At 46.0% G+C, this 20,003-nt stretch overlaps 1 protein-coding gene across 1 annotated transcript in view; it reads left to right on the forward strand.

The window, feature by feature from the left end:
* Positions 1-20,003, forward strand: part of LOC108785342 (carbonic anhydrase-related protein 10-like) — a 341,295-nt gene that overhangs the window by 125,676 nt on the left and 195,616 nt on the right. Inside the window, exon 2 of the mRNA XM_018554392.1 lies at positions 19,657-19,731. Coding sequence (XP_018409894.1) covers positions 19,657-19,731 — 75 coding nt within the window. The remainder of the gene's footprint in view (positions 1-19,656; positions 19,732-20,003) is intronic.

Consider the following 20,003-nt stretch of genomic DNA (forward strand, 5'->3'; position numbering starts at 1 on the left):
AGTGGAGCACACACCGCCGCTTGGTACAAACGTTCAGGCAGCTGTTTAGCCACCGGATCATTTGTACCTGAACAACCATCACTGGCTGTTTACATTGGTACCAAGAACATGGCTGCAACCGCAGCTGTGTTCTTGGTATAACCACTTCAGGGGGAGGACATGTATTTATGCAAAACTGTCTGAAGTGGTTAAACTTTATTCATTTTTTTTTTTAAATCATGGATATTATTTCATTGATATAAAAAAATTAATTGCTTCATTGCCATTACATAGGGGGGCTCACAAGCACCCTTTGTGATTGTTCTTTAGTGATGACAGGTTCTCTTTAAGGACACATTTGGGGTCCTGATCTCACCTTTGCAGCCCACTGAAGCTGATCAAGCACAGATTGTGCTTGATCTTCTCCTTCCCTGGCTTCTCTAGCCAGGGAAGACAGCTCAGAAACTTGAAGTTATTAAATCATCATTACTTCCGCTACATTCAGCAGGAAGGAGATCAGTGAATGGACATTCACGGTTCTCTCTCCCTGCTAGACGCCAACATCTGCAAGGGGGAGCAGAGCCCTGGAAGTAAGGCGGGGGGCACATATTTACTGGTCCTGGAAGCAATTAGGCAGCCCCTGGAATCGCTTGCTGTATAAAGACAAAAGTTGGCTTTACAAAGGTAAACAAACTCCCAGTGAATATAGCTGCAGGGAATCTGTTTCCAGGTGCCTGCTGCTGACTTATGACATATGCCACTGTGGCAGAGAAAGGGTTAATGGGTTGATGTCCATCAGAATGACTGGGCATTCCTAGACAGGCTGTATGTGCAGGCAGACCTAGGTAACAATCACACATGATGCTAAGCCTCAAAGGGGGTTTAACACCGCGGATGTCAACTGGTTAAAATAACTGAAATCCAATGAATGAAAGTGGTAGACCAAGGACAGTGAGTATGGGAGGAAAGAGCAAGATATGATGGAATGTCCTCCTGCCAGGAATTGAGGCAGGCATTATCTGATTTTGCTGCAATTTACAATGCACACTGTGAGAATCACACATTGTGCAGTGAAATCAATTGAGTGAGTAAACAATGTCAGTACAGGATAGGAGCCTCTACAACTGTGCAAGACTGAAGGTAAGGCTGGAGTTCAGCTTTAACTGTAAGATTATTTTTTGTCTCGTATTGGGGACCAGTATTTATGTCATTTGGATACCCCTAGCCGACACCATTTCTTGAAACATACAACTGTAATTTTAAAAGATTCATATTTCAGCTGTAAATATATACATATTATAATATATACATGAAAATGAACTTCGATACATTATAGTACACATCATACAAAAGGCAGTCATGTGTGTTGCGCTCAGGCTCTGGAGCACTGGTAATATAGTTATGCCATGATTAATTGTTAATGGTTTGCTCTGGGAAAATGGTCACACAGTTCACTTAGCAACATAAAGCATTTCCATGCCTGCCTTATTGCTATGGGGGATGCTTGAGTGGGTTCATCGCTGGTCAGTCACAAAGCATTAATAACTAAATGTAATAAAATCATTGCTGTCAGCTAAATATACTCACACCAAAAGGTTGAGACTGCATGGCCCATTGTGCAGCAGATTACAGCCATCTTGTGCTATGTCACAGTGAATGAGTAGCACAAGATTGGCCACAGATGTAATTATTTTTATTGTTGTTGGTAAGGGTACAGAGAGCATTTCTTTCAGTGCCAAGAAACATCGTACACTTTTTGAACTCATGAAAAAGCAATGTCCTTCTAAGATCCACTTTAAAAAGATTTCCAGACAAAACATCTAATTATGTAAATTATCATTGAATAGTGTATTTTTTATTTTGAAAACATTATGTAAGAAAAATTAGCTAATCACAAAAATATTGTATGCGCACTATAAACTCCCTGTCTATGACAGTGTGGTGGCCACAGCTAGCCATATAGTGAAATGCAATACAAAGAGAACTTCCGCATGTGCATACAATATTATTTTACAAACCTTTGCATGGCTACTGGGAAATAATACTTGTAGCAAAGATGTGCAAAAGGTTAAGTGAACTACTGCACATTCCCACCTTCCTTCCTAGAACCGCCTGAGCTGCTGAAGGCGGAAGTGATGTAAGACACATCGCTTCTGCCTTTAGAGAGAGAGGTGGAGAGATCAACGGTGGGGAAATGCTAATCTCTCCTCCCTCTCAGTACAGAGAGCCACTGTGCCAGTGCTCTTGATCTCACAGGGAGGGACACAGGCCCACAGATGGGACAGCGGTGCCCGAAATAAACGGCAGCAGAAGGGGGCGGCACTGTGCATGGTCATACAAGCGATAGCCGGCCGAACGCTTGTATGTAACAGCCGGTAGCGGATGTTTATATTCCCGGCGGGAAATGAACGTATATGTACGTCCACCGGCCAGGAAGTATCCACCGTCTGCCTGTTTTTTTACAATGGGTGGATGGCAAGAGGTTAATGTTTACACAAACGCCAGGATCTGTTACATTTGTCAAACCCGGCAAGTTTGAGACCGTTTCTCTGTTTCTCGGCAAGAACTCCTAGGATTCCTGTTTTTGGACAGGTGAGAGGGTTTCTGCTATTCTTACCTTTTTTATCTGGGCGTCAGGATTTTCCTGCCCTTCCGGACCATCAAAGCCACTCTTTTCTTCCAAGGTTTGATTAAGTTGACATGATATATTTGGTAGTGTTTTCTCTTGGAGGGCTGGAAGACCTTATAGTTGACCTTTTCCAACAATCTCAAAAGGTCCTTACCATTTTGCCAGGAACTTCCTTTCCACGTTTGGTACTAACACCAGAACCCGATCACCAGGTTGAAACTCTTTGACCTTTGTGGACCAGTTATACAACCGACTTTGAGTCATCTGTGCGGCCTGCAAATCCTCCTTGACTCTGGGCATTACATTCGCTATTCGGTCCTGCATTTGTGCAATGTGCTCAACCACACTTCAGTAAGACATGTTTTTTTGATCCCTGATCTCCTTAAGTATGTCCAGTTATCCATTTGGGGGTCCTCCATAAACTAATTCAAAGGACGAGAACCCTCCGGAGGCCTGGGGTACCTCTCATATGGCAAACAATAAATGAGGCAGTAAAAATTTCTAGTCACGGCCATATTTCTCAACCACTTTCTTAAGCATCTCCTTTAGGGTTTTATCAAACTGCTCCACTAAGCCATCAGTTTGTGGACGATATACTGAAGCTCGCAAGTGTTTAATCCAAAACCGTTTACACAGTTCTTTTCATACCCTTGGAAGAGGTGTTTCTTAAAGGGACCACTTTGGTATACCTGGTGGCATAGAAAAGGTCAACTAAGATGTATTGGTGTTCGCTAGCCGACTTGACTAAGGGGGCCACCAAGTCCATGTCTATGCGTTCAGAAAGCACTTCAATAACCAGAAGTGACACCAAAAGGACTCTGAAAATGGGGTGTTGGGGCAGGTTTTTGACAAGTCGAACAAGACTCATAGAAGTCCTTAATTTCCTGGTACTCTCCAGGCCAAAAAAACCTTTGTAAAACCAGTTCCTGAGTTTTAACTGCCCCAAGATGACCCCCATGCACATTGGCATAAGCTAACTGTAACACTGTGTGCCTAAAAGGCTGAGGTACCACCATTTGTTCTACCACTTCACCTTTCTCTTTAATCACTCAGTATAGTAGATCACCGTTTACAGTCAAATGTGGGAACCTTTCTTCTGCCCCAAGTTGCTGGGCTTTGCCATTTAACACAGTGACCTGGTCCTTGGCTGGGAAGACTGGGGTTCCTCATCTAAGCACCCATAAAATCTTCCCAAGAAACCTCTAGATCAGCAAGGTCTGGCTCAGAGGAAGAGGCCTCCACTTCTAACCCTGCAAACACTTCTAAAGGACCAGGGTCAGGCATGTCATTCTCTCTATTAGGGAAGTATTCTGTACCCTTTGCCTTTTGTTCATGTAAGTCCCAAAACAGTGAAGTGTCACGTCTGATCAGCAGGTCATGTTGCAACCCCGGCATCACCCTGACTTTGAGCATATCAGTTCTCACTGTGGTAGACAGGGTTACAAGTGCCACAGGGTAGCTTTTGACATCACCATGCACACGTATGACGCACACATGTTCTTGATGGATCGGCGTTCCCTGCAGTTTGTCCGCTCAAAGCAGGGTAACGACACTCCCATAGTCAAAGAGGGCAACAACCTTCCTACCATTAACCCACACCACTTTCTCGTGTAGTTTCTCATTTTTGGACACACAGGTCGCAAAGGCATACAGGAATCAGCGCCGTCTCGTGTCACAATCCATTGGCTCCTCTCGCTTTGAGCACTGAGCTGCCAGATGACCCAGTTGGTGGCAGGTCCAACAACGAATCTCGCAGGGTCCTTTTTCAAGCAACAAGTTAACTAGAGGGTAAGGTGCCATGGTGCTTTTAGTAGAAATAGTGGGCACCCAGGCAGACACAGTGCAGACATCTGCTGACATCTTGGTCCCAGGGCGCACCTCTCTTATTGGTGCAGGATTCCCCGACAAACCCTCACCACAGCTGTGTCGCTCTACTACCGTGGCCATCTCATTCAGGGTTTGGGGTTCTGACTGGGCCACCCAACAGTACAGTCCCTTGGGAGGCTGTGCACAAAGCGGTCCAGGGCAACCCGCTCAAACAAGTAAGAGTAAGATAGGCCTCCACACTGTCCGCTGTGGTCATCTTTTGCAATGCCTGCTACAAAGCCTTCCAAGGATTAATTGGCATTTTGATGTCCTCCTAGACTCTGCCAACCTGCTGCGTCACTGTTTTTTGCAACGCCATTATCTGCTCAGCCAACAAACGATTGGCGTGGGCATGCACCATTGCTTGTTCAAGGTGGGACTGTCCCTGTGCACTGATCTGCTGTTGTGCCACTGTGGCTTGTACAAAGTGCTTAACTAGCTCCTCCATTTCTTTTCCTGTTGTAAGCAAAGCCTGTGCAGATTTCTCCCAGGACATCCGACTGGCCGGCACCCCTCAATCTGTCTGCATTCCTTACCACCCCAGGGGAAAACAGGTGTTTGTGACACAATCTTGTTAAAAAGAACAGTTTTTATTCCTTCCACGGCCAACAAAACAAAGAGCTTCCTTCAGCAGGATGGCAAAACAACAGGCTTTTTTCAGCAGAAATAGAAATATGCAAATTAAAAGTCCACAACAATGTTTCACCTTTTGCGTTTTGGTGGTCTCAGACGCCACACATACAGATAGCGTTTCTTTCTCTGCTCCAGATTTCTCTCTCGCTCTCTCTCTCACCAAGGGGTGTAGGGGAAGTATCTGCCTCCCAAAATATCCACTCCTTAGCTCTCACCCAGGTTGACTCTCCTCACTAGGCAAAAGTGAAGGCCTCCCCCTTGTGAAAAAATTGTTTTAGTTTTAAAAAGGCATTCTTCACATAAGGATAAATGTCAATTTCCCTTATTTTATTGCAAAAACACTTATGCATGCCTATTTACCGCCTCAAGAGAGACCAAGTGGCAAATAAATCATTACAACATACTGTACAGTGTATCAGCTGTTGTGGACTTATTTACAACTTCCTCTAGTTTTACTAACCAAAACAAAAGTACAACAAATACAAGGGATGCACCGATACCTATACTAGTATTCGCATCGGTGCCAATCAGGGCCGGATTAAGAGCATCAGGGGCCTGATGCTAAGGATTTTGGTGGTCCTTTTTATGGAAATGGCGAAGGTCACCAGGGCCCTCTTCCTCCTGTCTGGGCTGTGATTTGTAGTCACTCTACAGCTTGGAGTCAGTGGTGGAGCGCCAGATCTGCCACTACAAATCCCAGTAATACGTTAAACAGAAATGCAGAATACCACCAGCTATAGAAGACTACAAATCCCAGCAATACTTTATACAGCAATACAGAACAATATGAAGCTACATATTCCATGTTGCTCGGGGTTCGCGGCCTGATGTCTCCAGGGTTTCAGGAGAGCTGTGCAGGGTTTAGGAGGGTTGTGCAGGTTCTCAGGAGGCTGGTCAGGTTCTTAGATGGCCAATGCAGCTCTCAGGGGGCCAGTGTGAGGTCTAAGGGGGCAAGTGCGGGCTGCAGATAGCCAGTGGGGCTCTGTCAGGGTTCCACCCTGACTTTACTGGTTTGTAGCATTCTGGCTTGGCTGCCATTTTACTCACCTGTGTTTCCTTCTTCGCCTAAGCAGACTCTGGAACGTTGCTCACTACTCCCAGGCTGCCGCTTATGGCCTGGCAGGAGAGCATCATCTGAGAGAGTCAGGTGGGAGTTTCCTGTCTCTGATTGATGATGTCACCCCACTCACTATATATAAACCAGTCCAGTCCAGTCTGACCTTGCCCTTGCGTGGTCTTCCTGCTAGTGCATTCCTGCCGCTCTAGTATCCTGATTCTGTGTATGACCCGATCCTGGCTGACGTTCTTCTCTGGCTCCTGCTTCTGGCTTGTTCCTGACAACGCTTATTTCCTGGCTCCTGGCTTGTTCCTGACGACGCTGATCTGGCTTGGATGAATACCCACTCCGGCTCCTGACTCTGGCTTGTTCCGGTTTATGATTATGCTTGCTCCTGTGGACACTGTTCTTAATAAATATTTGAGGCCCTCTGATATGCCTGACTAGAGGGCCATGGCTGCCATCGAACTGGCTCCCAGATAGCAAGGATAACTTGCTACAAACTTGTGGCAGGGTGAAATTGTAATTTTGTTAACTTGCTGCACATATTCCTGGCAAGTTGTAGACTTGCAGAACACTTGCAGCACAAGTTCTAGTTGACACTTTTTGAATTTGTAGCAAATTTGCTTGGCAAGTCTACAGCAAGAGTCCTGCAGGTCTTAGCAAGAGCTCTGCAAGCTCGCTGGTCTAGAGACTTGCAAAGCAGACTTGCAAAATTGTGAAGCTTGGCAAGTCTGCAATAGTTTAGTAAGTAATTTTCAAACTTGCAGCTCAATTGCTTGCTATCTGGGCTGTGATTCGCATAGGGCCCTCTGCGATTCAGGTCCGATCGGCTCAGCTGGGCCTATCTGCAGGGGTGGGCCTGGAGCGGGAGCTCCAAGGGCCCCTTTGTTAATCTGACCCTGGTGCCGATACCGAGTATTTAGGCGAGTACTGGTCCTCCCCCAAATGCACCGATACTTACCTCCAATACCGAAAATTCCAGCCAGAGGAATATCTCCCTCTGACCGGCAGTGCCAAGGGAGCATGGAGCCGGCTTCTATTCCAATCAGAAAGCCGGGAGGCGGGTCATGATGTGTCACCTGGCTTCCTTGTTGCCTAGAAAGCCAGCTTCACTACTTGGTAGGCAGCCTGGCTTCCTTACCAATCAGGAAGCCGGACAGCACCTCATGACCCGCCGCCTGGCTTCCTGATTTGCCAGGAAGCCAGGCGGCCTAGCAACAAGTGAAGCTGGCTTTCTCGCCAATCTGGAAGCTGGGAGATGGGTCGTGACATGCCTCTAGGCTTCCTGATAGGCTAGGAAGCCAGCTTCACTTCCCTGGTTTGTCAGGAAGCTGAATGGCACCTCATGCCCTACCACCTGACTTCCTCATAATTAGGGCACATGGCACCAGTATAAAATATTGGTACTCGATACTGAAAAAACAGTATTGGTGCATCCCTAACAAATACTAACCAAAATTTCAAATCTTCATATTAGGAATAGATATATCTTATAGAATGGTAAGACACTGCTTTACATAAGTCAAAGTAGTACTTTTGTGCTGAAGTTCTCTGTATGTTTGAGTAAAAAGATAGTGAGCTGTACACAGTTTTCCAGCAGTAAAAGGATTTGGGCAACAACCTCACTTGATTCCAGTGCCACGCTCTGTATATCCTTTCTTTCTGAAGCTCTCTGGCTCCATGCTCAGTGCCTGTTCTGTCACGTCTCTTTACTATTCAACTTTGTCACATTCTTTTAGGTCTTGCAACCTTGTCTGCTTAGTTTCGCTTGCTATCAGCTGCTTTACTTACTCTTTCTTTCAAGCTCTTTTCTGCAAGTCAGTCCCTGCACTTCTCGACTCAATCATTTTAATCACCTTATTGCATCTCTATATCTTTCAATTAACGTCACTCTCACCTCTAATGATGCACAGGGGTATAATAACCTCCACGACTGCTCCTTATGTTACTTGTCTCTTCAGGTCATCATTTGAGGATCTGTTTCTAGCCCTTCACTGTAAGATCGGGCAAGAGGCAACTTGGAGCAGAACATGTATATAGGATGCAGCTCTATTTACACCCTTCTGTCTATGTTCACTCTAGCCATTAAAAATATACATGCCCTGTAGCATCCAAGAAGAGAAACTCAAAGAGCCTAATATTTGCACAAATAGCTGACAGGGTGGCCAACGTGTGAATGCCCAGTATCTGTGCTGTATGAACATCACAAGGGTGTGTCATGCTCCCCGTTAGAGACAGCAAGGGCAAGGGAACCTCACTAATGGAATCTCTTTAAAGATGTAAGAAGCCAACATGTTACTCAAAGTCAATACACACTTAAGTGATATTAGTACTCTAATCCTGGTTACTGTCATCATGTGTTAATTGCTGATTTCCTAAGACCATATAAGGAACATGGTCCTTGCATACAGCCCTGAACTGAAGCCTGACTAAAGTTGCACTAACGATTACCTGTACCTCTAAATTGTGTTATGCATCTATTATCATTCAGAGTAGACAGAACATTGTTCAGTTGCAAAACTTATCTTTAACCCATCCACACTTTGTCCAAAACTATTACAAACAGCCTTTAGATACACTTTTAGCTACTTTCAGTTGTTACGTTGCCCCCAAACAGGTGGTACAGGCTCAGCTAAGGCGCACAAACTAAGTGACAATTGGTCTTATCCAGAGATCCTAATGGTGGAGATCAGGGTAGCCATCAGAAATTTTGGGGCCCCTTACATGGCTTTAGAATACAACACATCCTAGCAATACATTATACATACAGTGTATAATGTATTGCTGGGATTTGTATTCCTCTATAGCTGATGGTACATTATACAGCGCAATATACCATTAGTGATGCTTACTCTCTACGGTGGGCTCTGCAGGGGTCTCAGGTGGGCTGGTCAGGGCTTCATCCCCCTCTCTCCCTCCTTCCCAGCTCCTCTTACCTGCTCCTGGTGCCTGTACACCTGGCCTACTCTGCTGCCAGACTGGAAGTAATGTCACTTCCGTCCGGTCCCACATCAGACTAGCAGCGGTGCTGATGGGGCCCCAGCCTGTCTCGAAGCTGCTGGATCGCCAATGCTGGGGCCCTGCACTGCTAGATCCAGGCCTCCTCCGGCGCTGCGGGGGCCTGGCTGCCTCCTCTCTTTTCACTGTCGGCCGATACTCAGGTAAGGGTCCCGGACGGGCCCCCAGGCTGCCTGGGCCCCTTACATGAGTATCGGACGTACCCCCCTGATGGCAGCCTTGGTGGAGATGGGCAGAGAACTCTAGTGGTCCTGGTTTTCTTTGCTGCAAACTGACACTAGGTCATGGCCCCCAGGATCACCCTACCAAGGGGTTGTCATGTATGGAAAAGCTACAGTGCAGAGACTGTTCACAGTTCAACAAGCAAGAGAGTATTCAAGTATTCAGGTCCAGGTAGAGATCATGACAGACAGCAGACGACAGGCAAGAGAGTAATTAGATTAATCCAAGTCAGTAACAGGCAAGCAAGCAGAAAAGTAGTCAGATCAAACAGGCAACAGATTCAATGTTATATATCTCTAGCACTCTAGGGTAGCTGTCCAGAAGACAAAGCTTCAGCCACCAGAAAGAAAAGGGTTTACCATACCTTCTAAGGCAGCAGGCATGCCCAGTGTTGGGAATGCATGCTAGCTACACCAGTGGCGGACCTAAGGATCAAAGGGCCCTGGTGCAAGATTTTTTTTGCCCCCCCCCTGGGTCTTACAATGCCCATACTGGCCAACTGACCACCTGAAAGCCTGCAATGGCCACCTGGGAGCAGAAAAACAAGCTCAGGACTCTGACCACTGATTCTGCAATATGTTGACTTGTATAATAATCTCATTATATATTACAGTGTAATAATAATAGAAATAGAGTGTACAATAAATGCGTTTGAAACATCCCCAAACTACCTCTGGTGGTGGGCTCTGAAATCCAGTGTCTGCTGCTCGTTCCTCCTGGCCGAGGCCCCAGCACTGCCCCACAGTGTGCCTGCAGGCTGATGTGATTTCTCCTCCCACCAGCTCTCTCCTCACTGCCGGGTGCCCGTCGCCATCTCTTGCAATTATCCTGGAGCAGCTGGGGCCTGGCCTCCTCCGCCGCTGCTGGGGCCCGGCCTCCTCTGATGCAGCCCGGCACTGGGGGGGCCCGGCCCAGCCGCCTCCACCTCATGTGTCATCTGTACTGCCGATACCCATGTAAGGGTCCCAGGCCCCCCAGGACCCTCACATGAGTATCGGCCATCCCCCTCTGATGGTGGCCCCTGCTACCTGATTGCCCGCTCTGTCTCCTGCAGCCCTTCTGCTCCTGGTCACTGGAAAGGCAGAGCCCGCACTGAGGCATGTACAGAGCATCCAGAGCCAGGCAAAGCAATTGCATGACTGAAGGGATGCCGGGGATGTCCTGTTTGATAAAACATCCGCGTCACTGAAAAACATTGTCACCGATATTTTAGCAAACAGGACATCCCCGACATCCCTTTAGAATGGCTTGTTCCATGCCCATTTCTGATTTAAAGCCCAGGGGGCACGTGCCCCCCTGTGCCCCCCCTCGCTATGCCACAGCTAGGACACTCTGGGGGGGGGTTGAACCCCCCTATCCTCCCCTTGTCTACGTCCGTGAAAGTGACAGCTGTCACTACTGTGTGCGGGCTTCACTGATCGAGAGCGGCGATCACTCTTCTCAGCTCTCTCTTCTCAATGAGAAGAGTGATCGCCGCTGCAGCGGCCATTTTCAAAGGGCACCAGCTCAGTCCCCCTGCTGGTGTCCCTCCCTACAGACAGGCAGAAGTTGGGGACCAGACCTCAGTGGGCCCCTCAACTGCCTTGTGTCCCCGCACTGGCTGCACTGCCGGTAGTTCCGCCCCTGAGCTACACGCCAACACAGGTGCACTAATGCACTCACTGTCAGGGCTGGAGTAATGGGCCAGGTGTGGAACCCCTTGGCAGGGACGAACAAAGTTCAAAAATCGCAGTACAAAAGGATAATCCAATCGGGGAGTCAGGTCCAGTTCCGGGTCATGGCGGGCAGCAGAATTCGTAGTCGAAGGGTCAAGCAAAAGGGTCGGTAGCCGGGAAATCAGATCGAATAACGGGTTCACAGGAGTAGATGCCCTGCCAGGGGGAGGAGGAGGAGCTACCCGTGCCCGATGCCCGCGCCTGCGAACCTGACAAGGAACAGCCCCCATGGGTCCCTGACAGAGCCCCCCACCAAGGAGCGGCCGTCGGACGCGAACCTGGGATGGCCGATCAGGGTGAGCCCGGTGGAATGCGCGGACTTTGACGTCCGCATGAAGGTTACCTGCTGGCTCCCAGGAACGCTCCTCAGGCCCATACCCCTTCCAGTGGACAAGGTATTCCAAGACTCCACGGCGCCTGCGGGAGTCCAGGATCCCCTGGACCTCGTATTCATCACCGTTATCCACCTGAATGGGAGCAGGAGGCACCGGAACTCTGCTCGCAAGGGTGTTGGCACGGTAGGGTTTTAGTAGTGACACATGGAACACCGGATGGATGTTAAATGAGGCAGGCAGGCTCAGCTTCACCGCGACATCGTTCACCATTGCGGAGATGGTAAACGGCCCTAAATAGCGAGGGCCCAATTTCTTCGACGGGCAGGTTTGTTTGAGGTGCTGGGAGGATAGCCATACCCGGTCCCCACTCCGATCGGCCTGAGCCTTTTGTTGTTGCTGAGTAGTGCGGAGCTTCTGCACTAGGGTACGTAGCAGGCCCCGGAGACGGCGGAGGCGTTGTGCCACCTCAGGTACAGGAATGTCCACAGGGAGGTCTGGGAGCGTCAACGTGTGGTACCCGTAATTCGCAAAAAAGGAGGAGAGTCCCGTAGAGGCATGCTGCTGTTGGTTGTACGCATGTTCTGCTAGAGGGAGAAGGTCCATCCAGACGTCCTGCAGGTAGGACGAATAGCAGCGGAGGTACTGCTCCATAGTCTGGTTTGTCCTCTCCGTCTGGCCGTTGGACTGGGGATGATAACCAGAGGACAGGTTGCGGGTGATGTGGATGTGGAGGCAGCGGCAAAATTGGCTCCAAAAACGGGAGGTGAACTGTGAACCTCGATCAGACACAATAGAGGAGGGGAGTCCATGTAGGCAGAACACGTGCTGTAGAAACAACTTTGAGGTGCGTTGGGCCGTTGGAAGGCCGGCAGTCGGGATAAAATGGGCCATCTTGGTGCATCTTTCCACTACGACCATGATCGTAGTGTGGCCCTGTGAAGGAGGTAAGTCCACCACGAAGTCCATGGCGAGGTCCCTCCAGGGCACCGTTGCCACGGGTAGAGGTTGTAGCAGGCCGACCGGCCGGGTGTTGGGTCTTTTGTGCATGGCGCAGACAGTTCATGAGCCCACAAAGGACCGTACGTCCACCGCTAGAGAAGGCCACCAGAACCGTCTATGCACGCACTCCAAAGGAGCGGATCGGAGTCGTGAAGACGGGAAAGAGCATTAGGCCCCAGGAAGCAGATCAATGGGGCAGTCGTAGGGTCTGTGGGGAGGTAAGGCGTCTGCCCCTGCTTTTTCGAAGACATCCGCGTATTCCCCGTTTGGTGGGCAATACCTGAGGAGAGGAGGCCAGGGCCAACAGAGAGCCAGGAGCAGAGGAGATGCAGTGGGAGACACAGTAGGAGGACTGAAATGTGGCGCGTCCCATGGCTCAGTCTATTTGGGGATTGTGCTTCCGAAGCCATGGGATGCCCAGGATAATCGGAAACAGGGGAGAGGGTACGATGTCCCATACGATCTCCTCACAGTGGTGGCGACCAATGGATAGGGCAATAGGGTGCGATTCCATGGAGACAGGTCTGGTTTTCAATGTACTGCCGTCCACCATGTGGAGTCGGGACAGGTGTGCAAAGGTAGTCCCAGCTGATTGGCAAGCTCGAGATCAAAAAAACAGCTGCTTGCGCCCGAATCGATCAGGGCCGCAAGTTCAAGGCCAGTTCCGTTCAGCTGTAGGGAAACACATAGGGTTAGATGTGAAGAACCGTTGTATACAAGCATGTTCAGGAACACAGCTGAACTGACAGTCCTACCTGTAGGTGGTTTGATGGGGCAGTCTCTCCCTGTCATATGACCGGGTTTGGCACAGTAGAGGCAGAGATTGAGAGTCCGCCTTCTGGACCTCTCGACCACGGAGAGCGGACCCCTGACTACTCCGATCTGCATCGGTTCTTCAGGGGCTAGGTCCCCGACTGTGGAGGATGGCACGAGGACTGGCAGCGGAAGAGGGTCGGATCGCTGTGCGGGAGGGGGCAGAGCGTGTTGCCTCTCCATCCTCCTTTCCCGGAAACGGCGGTCCAGTTGGGTAACCGTGCTCATCAGCCCCTCCAAAACCTCCGGAACCCCAATACGGGCGAGCTCGTCTTTTTAGCTGGTCTGACAGACCGATACGGAACTGGTCGATAAGGGCCACTTCATTGAGTCCGGTATCTGGGGCGACCTCCCGGAACTCTGTAATGTAGTCTTCCACTGGACGCCTTCCTTGCCGAAGGGAACGGAGAGTGCCCCTAGCGGTGAAGGCACACAGGGGGTCATCAAAGAGCGCCTGCATGGTACGCATGCGCACTGGCCACACCAGCGCCAGGTGCCCCGCATGGGGGAGGAGGAGGAGCTACCCGGGCCCGATGCCCGCACCTGCGAACCTGACAAGGAACAGCCCCCCTGGGTCCCTGACACTCACACATGCCAATGCACCCTTGCCCTTATTAAGACCACCAGCCATAGCCAAAAGACCACAAGGTTGCGTGTGCCCACACAACAGACCAGGACAGGTAATGCCCTGCCTGTGCATAAACAGATTCTGGGAGGTACTGTAAGAACAGCCTTCAATAATAACAGTGTGCGATTATGCAAAATGTGGCTGCTGAACATTCATTTCAAAGAAAGATCATGGCAAATATATATATATATTTGCTTAAGGCACACATGCATGTTTTTGCCTATGGAGATCTTAGCAGACATATTCAGCCTATGTCAGTGGGGAAACCAATGGTAATCAGGAAAATCCAATCGATCTAATTGATATTCCCCCTGAGAAACCTCTGTATTTGGTGTTTGCTATCACTGGGTTGCACTGTACACTGAGTGGCCAGATTATTATGACCACCCCATCAGTACTTCATTGGGCCACGAGATGACTTCTTTGGGCCGCCTCCTGACTCCACGAGATGTTGAAAGGTGATGTGAGGAATCTGACATGCCACTGTTGCCCTTCTGTTGTCTTGTACTAGTCTTGCCACTCTCCGTTCTGCCCTAACACTGACTAGTCGCTGACGGCCACAATTCACACGTCCAGACCCATATTTTCGGCTGACAGTCCAGTCTTTAAACACTTTAACAATGAGCACCTCTTGAACATTTAACGAATTCTGCTGTTTTGCTGATACTCGTTCCATGGCTCGCGCCAACAATCATCCCACGCTCAAAGGCTGTTAAATCGCGTTGTTTACCCATATCTTCAGCAAAAAATCACTTCTACTGTCGTTGTAAACAACCTGCTTCTCTATTTATAATTGTCTGGCCCTCTAGCAACTTCAGCGCGAAATTATAGCTAATTATAGCTAATTTCCCTACAAACGTCAGGTGGTCATAATAAACTGGCCACTCAGTGTATATAGTCAAAATAGGGGAACACTGTCTGATGTCTGTAAAACACAAATATGATGATTAAAGAGGACCTGAGCTGTGAAAGCGGGGGAGGAATGGTAACACAGATCCACAGAATCAAAGAAGCAGAAGCAGGGAGATCCTTGTACTGTAGGTCCTCAAGTACAGCTTCCTCTGCAGCAAGAAGAATACTGTGCAGCACAGTAGTGACATAACCAAATCTCATCCTAAATCTAATGACACTAACCCTCAAAGGCACAGTCCCTTAGATTATCTCACCTTGCAGATATACTGTACAGCTATGGGTCTCAGGGCACAAGGTGACTCAAGATGTGAGGGACACACGCTAATTGCATGCATATGGATGCACTCTGCTGTTTTTCAAGAGAAATTCAAAATGTAGGGTAATTTCTTAAGGGTACTGCTTAGGCACAATTACCATTTCTAGATGATCCTTGGTTTTTTGAATATTCACAATCCACAGGTTCTCCTCCTGTTTCCCAGGGCTGCACACACGCCTCTAAGCTAATTTGTTGCCCATCCGAGAGCGCTGTTTATATGTTTTTTCTGCATTTCTAGATGGTCCCTATGGCATTGCATCACTTTTTGGATTCAGATACACTTTAACAGTAATTTAGCAGAGATTTTTACTCAAGAAACAAAAACATTTTATTAAGAAAAAACAAACAGAAAAGCCACTAAAATCATTTTCACTACTGCACAACATTACTTTGTAAAAACCACTTATTTGATATGCATGTACAGTATTTTAATCATCAAGAGCATAAAAAACACATTTACCTAGCATTTCTATGTTGCACAGTTAGTCGACTTTTTCATAAGAAACATCTTAAAGTAGCATTAGCATGCTACACAAATGGGAAATTCAGTCATAAAGATACCTTAAACCATATTTTTTTTTCTTTTTTCAAAATGAGAAAATATGTCCCAAGGGGTATTTATGAAAACATAGGTTGGAAACTAGACTAATTGTGTGGTTTACAAAAAAAAAACATATACTCATGTCATATTATTGGGCCATATTTTATATGTTTTTGCCTGACTTAATCAGCTTCAGTTTTGTAAGGTGCATGTTTAAGTTGGACACAATGGACACTTGCATTTTTCTGATAGAATAGCAATCAATCAAAACTTCAGTGTCAGTCATTGTAAAAAATTTAATGACAGTGACATTGACCATTCAATCCCATGCTATTTGACTTTCAAACGTAATATTCAAAAAATATTATCTATATTATAAAGGCAAAATTATACTTGCCCCATGTCTCCCTTAATGGGCCTCATCAGTGCCATTATTCTACTTTAATGTACATTTTCCCACCTGGCCATTTAGATGTGATTAAAATTTTCCAATACACTGATCAGAGGTCTAAATTGTGACTAGGTAAGCAAATGACCACACCACCAAATCACCAGTGTTTTTTTAGAGCTAAACTCTAGGCAGCTATCAAAGACACAGATGCAGCTCAGTAATTATTAATACATTATTACATGTTTTAAATACAGACAATGCAAGTACCTAGTATTGGCCTTTTGCAGTTCCTGTATAGCAGAATTTAAGTGTGAGAGGAATAAGCGGCACAAGTTCATGTGCTGACAAGAAGCATGCTGATAAAAAGAAAATACAGAGTGACAAAGGTGAGCTCATCTCTGAGCTGCATTTATTTTAAGTCCCCATTCACACCTACCGTATATCTTTAGGTGCAATTAGGGATTCCTGCGTCAGCAAATTGTGTTTTCCTAATCTGTTGTTTATTATCGTTAAGTTAATGACCGGGTGACAGCAGTCGCTTTGGAAAGTGGCAGAACACTAGCATACTGTATGTAATTGTATGTGATATGATTACATGCAGTTTGAAATCAATTACTCTCCCTGGACACATCGACTGTGCGTCACAGGCTGGAGGCAGTTACATGACAGCCTGGGCTCAGAGGAAGTGGATTGAATGATGTTGGTCATCATTCAACCCAGAAAAATTGAGGACATCTTGTGGTTGTAAAAGAGTACGGCTGTGGATAGCTCTGAATTGACAGTGTATTAATATCTTTCCTCCCAGGTTAGCAGTTGATACAACCTTATGTTCTATATCTGCCATGAAAACCGGTCGGTATCTTTCCCATCATGGCTCTGTGCTGTTAGCAAAAAGCAGCCAGTAGCCATTATATGCTGACTTTGAGTCCCTGGAGGACTTTAGAAAATGTACTCTTGTGACCCAAAGGAGAAGGAAAGCCCAAAAAGGTTTGGGTTTATTTTTCTGAAATGTCCTAATTTCCCCCAAATTTTAATAAAGCAAAACAAAATCTCAATTTTGCTCATGCCTATTTGAGAGTTAAGGTTAAACGTTTGTGTGTTTGGTTGCATTTCAGGATTCAAGTCATAGGTCATCATAGGTCAGTCTCTGTGTTAGGTTAAGGGTTAAGGTTAGGTGAAATGTTAATGTTCAGTGTTCAGTGGCCTGGTTACAACTAACCCTCATTGATCTCTGTAGCTGCAGGCACCATGAAGCAATTCCTTCTTAAAGTATACAAAAAAGCACTGAAGTTGTTTAAATCATTCTCTAAGCAACTCATCTAATTCTGCTTCCCCCTCCCAGTAGTAACTTGGCTGCCTTCCAACCTTCTAATTGCCATTGTAAGCATAGAGCATGAGTTCTGACAAGGAGAGTGAAATGAGCGCAGTACAGCCTGTAGCTAAATGGGTAAGTGAGGGCTTGTTTTAAAGGGTTAGGTTATGTGCTGTGGGAGAGGTAAAGTATAAGGGTTAAGTGTCAGGGTTAATGTGAACTCGGTATGTGTGTTTAAGGTTTACGGTAAGGTTTGCTGTCTTGGACGTGGGGCACACACCTTATCTTTAACCTGTGCAGAAGACTACCAGCCCTGACCAACATACTAAAAAAAAAAATAGGTGCATGTTCCACCCACACTTAGGCTATTTGTTCACTTGAACTCACTATTATGATCATTTTTTGTCAATATACACTTACAGTATCAAATACAAATGTACATGGAGGGAACACTGAAAGGGGTATATACCCTTTCCCCTATTTACTAACCTTCACACAGAATTAATCACTGTAATTTATTTTCTCTTCTAATACATATATTTTCACATACATTTTTGATCTATATAATTTTATTTATATTCACTCTTATCAGGAGGTTTCTCTTAGTGATGGGGACAACATTAGAGAGAAAAATACATGTCTATAGGGAAGGTATATGGGTCCACTAGGGGAGATAGGAAAATGAAAGGTTATCTTGGGGTATTTATCCACATGGTACCTACAAAATATGAATACACATACACACATATTTGTGAATGTAAACATGCACGGCAGGATGCATGGTTTTCTACACATAAACCTAATAGCGCAATTAATTTTTCAGTACAGGCGACCCTCCAAAAACTGTTCGATCCTGAAGCGTCCTCCCTTGTGGCCCCAGGGTCCCCTTTACTGACCCCCGGACGTAGTGGTCACTTTGGGATTTTACTATCCCTGTCCACAATCGGTCTGGGCAATCCTGCTCGCATCCATAAATCCCACTGGGTGGTAAGTGAGAGGTGACTGGGTGTAGGGGTGATGATGGTGACGGGTGTCCCTCTGTCCGGCAGAGCCGCCAAGAGCACAATCCTTCCGGTGTGGGAATCTTAGAATGGGTTTATGTATTGCATTACCTAGACGAACCTATTGAAGACCAAATAATTTTGTATTAGATAGATCCATGGTCCCCTGAGGAAGCAGTATGCGAAACGCGTAGGGACTGGATATATGGATTTCCCAATCAAATATGTATGACTAACAAGATGAATTGGAGCTAGGATGCAACTGGTTTTTAATCATGTACAAGATGTTATTGACTTAGACTGTACCGCAATGAAATGTATACATATTTTTACCGTTATATCGAATATATGTACAATAGAAATTCTTTTATATATTGATCAAATCAAGTTTTGATGTTATACCTCTCAAAAAAACCCACTTTTCTGTATGTAGTTAAAAAAAAACTGAGCAGTTCCTTTTAACTCCGAACATGTTTTTGTGCACTTTTGCTGGACAAGGTAGTGAGTTTTCAAAATGTTACTGAAAAACTAACCTGTATATATTGACTTCATATATGTGTGTATATATTACTAAGCAAGATTATTAAGACCAGCTAGTGTTTAACATGATGTATGAACATGTGCACAAAGCGTGGAAGTCAAAATATTACACTGAATGACGATCCGTAGAGTATTTATATGATTTTTCTTATTTTTTCATTTATTAAATTGGGTTAATACAATTCAAATAATTGACAAAAAATAAAATGTATAGTTTTAAATATATAATTCACTGTAAGTACGTATTAGTTCAACCCCAGCTAAAATGTTATCTAGGTTTTGGATAGAGATGGGAGGATTAGAGCCTTTGTCAGATTTTTATTGGTGCCTGTGACCCCATTTTAAAGATTTCCTCACTTTTTGTGCCACTGACACCCTGACACCATAACAGGAAAGAAAGAACAGGAAATCTCCTCAAAGGTGACACGATGGCAATAAAAAATGTACATTTCTCACCCTCTTCACACCATATAGCATACTCTGCATGTGTCCCTTTTGAAGAGTTCTTCCCTATAGGGACAAAGCAATAAAAACCAAGTAATCCCTCATACTGTCCTGAATAAACAAAATAGACTGGAATTGGGTTTTATGTGTAAAGTGCAGTAGCTTTTAGCAAGCAATCAGAAATCATCTTTCATTAATCTAATGTATGATTATGTATTGCATGTTAGTAACCCTCTTGTTTTTTTTTTTCTATATCTGTTGTGTAAGTTATGTATATTAATACGTACCTTGTGTTCTCTCAGCACAGTTCAGTCCAGCTAAGACATATGAAGAGTGGTGGGCATATAAGGAAGCTGTCCAGGGGAGCTTTGTACCAGGTATTTTTTAGGACTCTGTTTCTGAATGTTGTATGTGAATGTGAAAAAATGTGTATTAATGTACAGGAGAGATTCCGCCTAGATGGGCACATGCACACATGTGGGTTGATTATTATTTAAGTTGCTACTAACCTCTAGCATAGATGAAAATCCCAAACCTCCTATAAAAAATACACACCAGAGTATAAAAGAAAACCTTACAATATTCTTTTATGTTGGTTAATTTCCAATAATATTTACATCCAAAATGTTGCAGTCAGCATGGACACCCC

The sequence above is a fragment of the Nanorana parkeri genome, unplaced genomic scaffold (assembly GCF_000935625.1).
Source record: "Nanorana parkeri isolate BGI_ZX_2015 unplaced genomic scaffold, ASM93562v1 scaffold156, whole genome shotgun sequence".
Classification (NCBI taxonomy): domain Eukaryota; kingdom Metazoa; phylum Chordata; class Amphibia; order Anura; family Dicroglossidae; genus Nanorana; species Nanorana parkeri.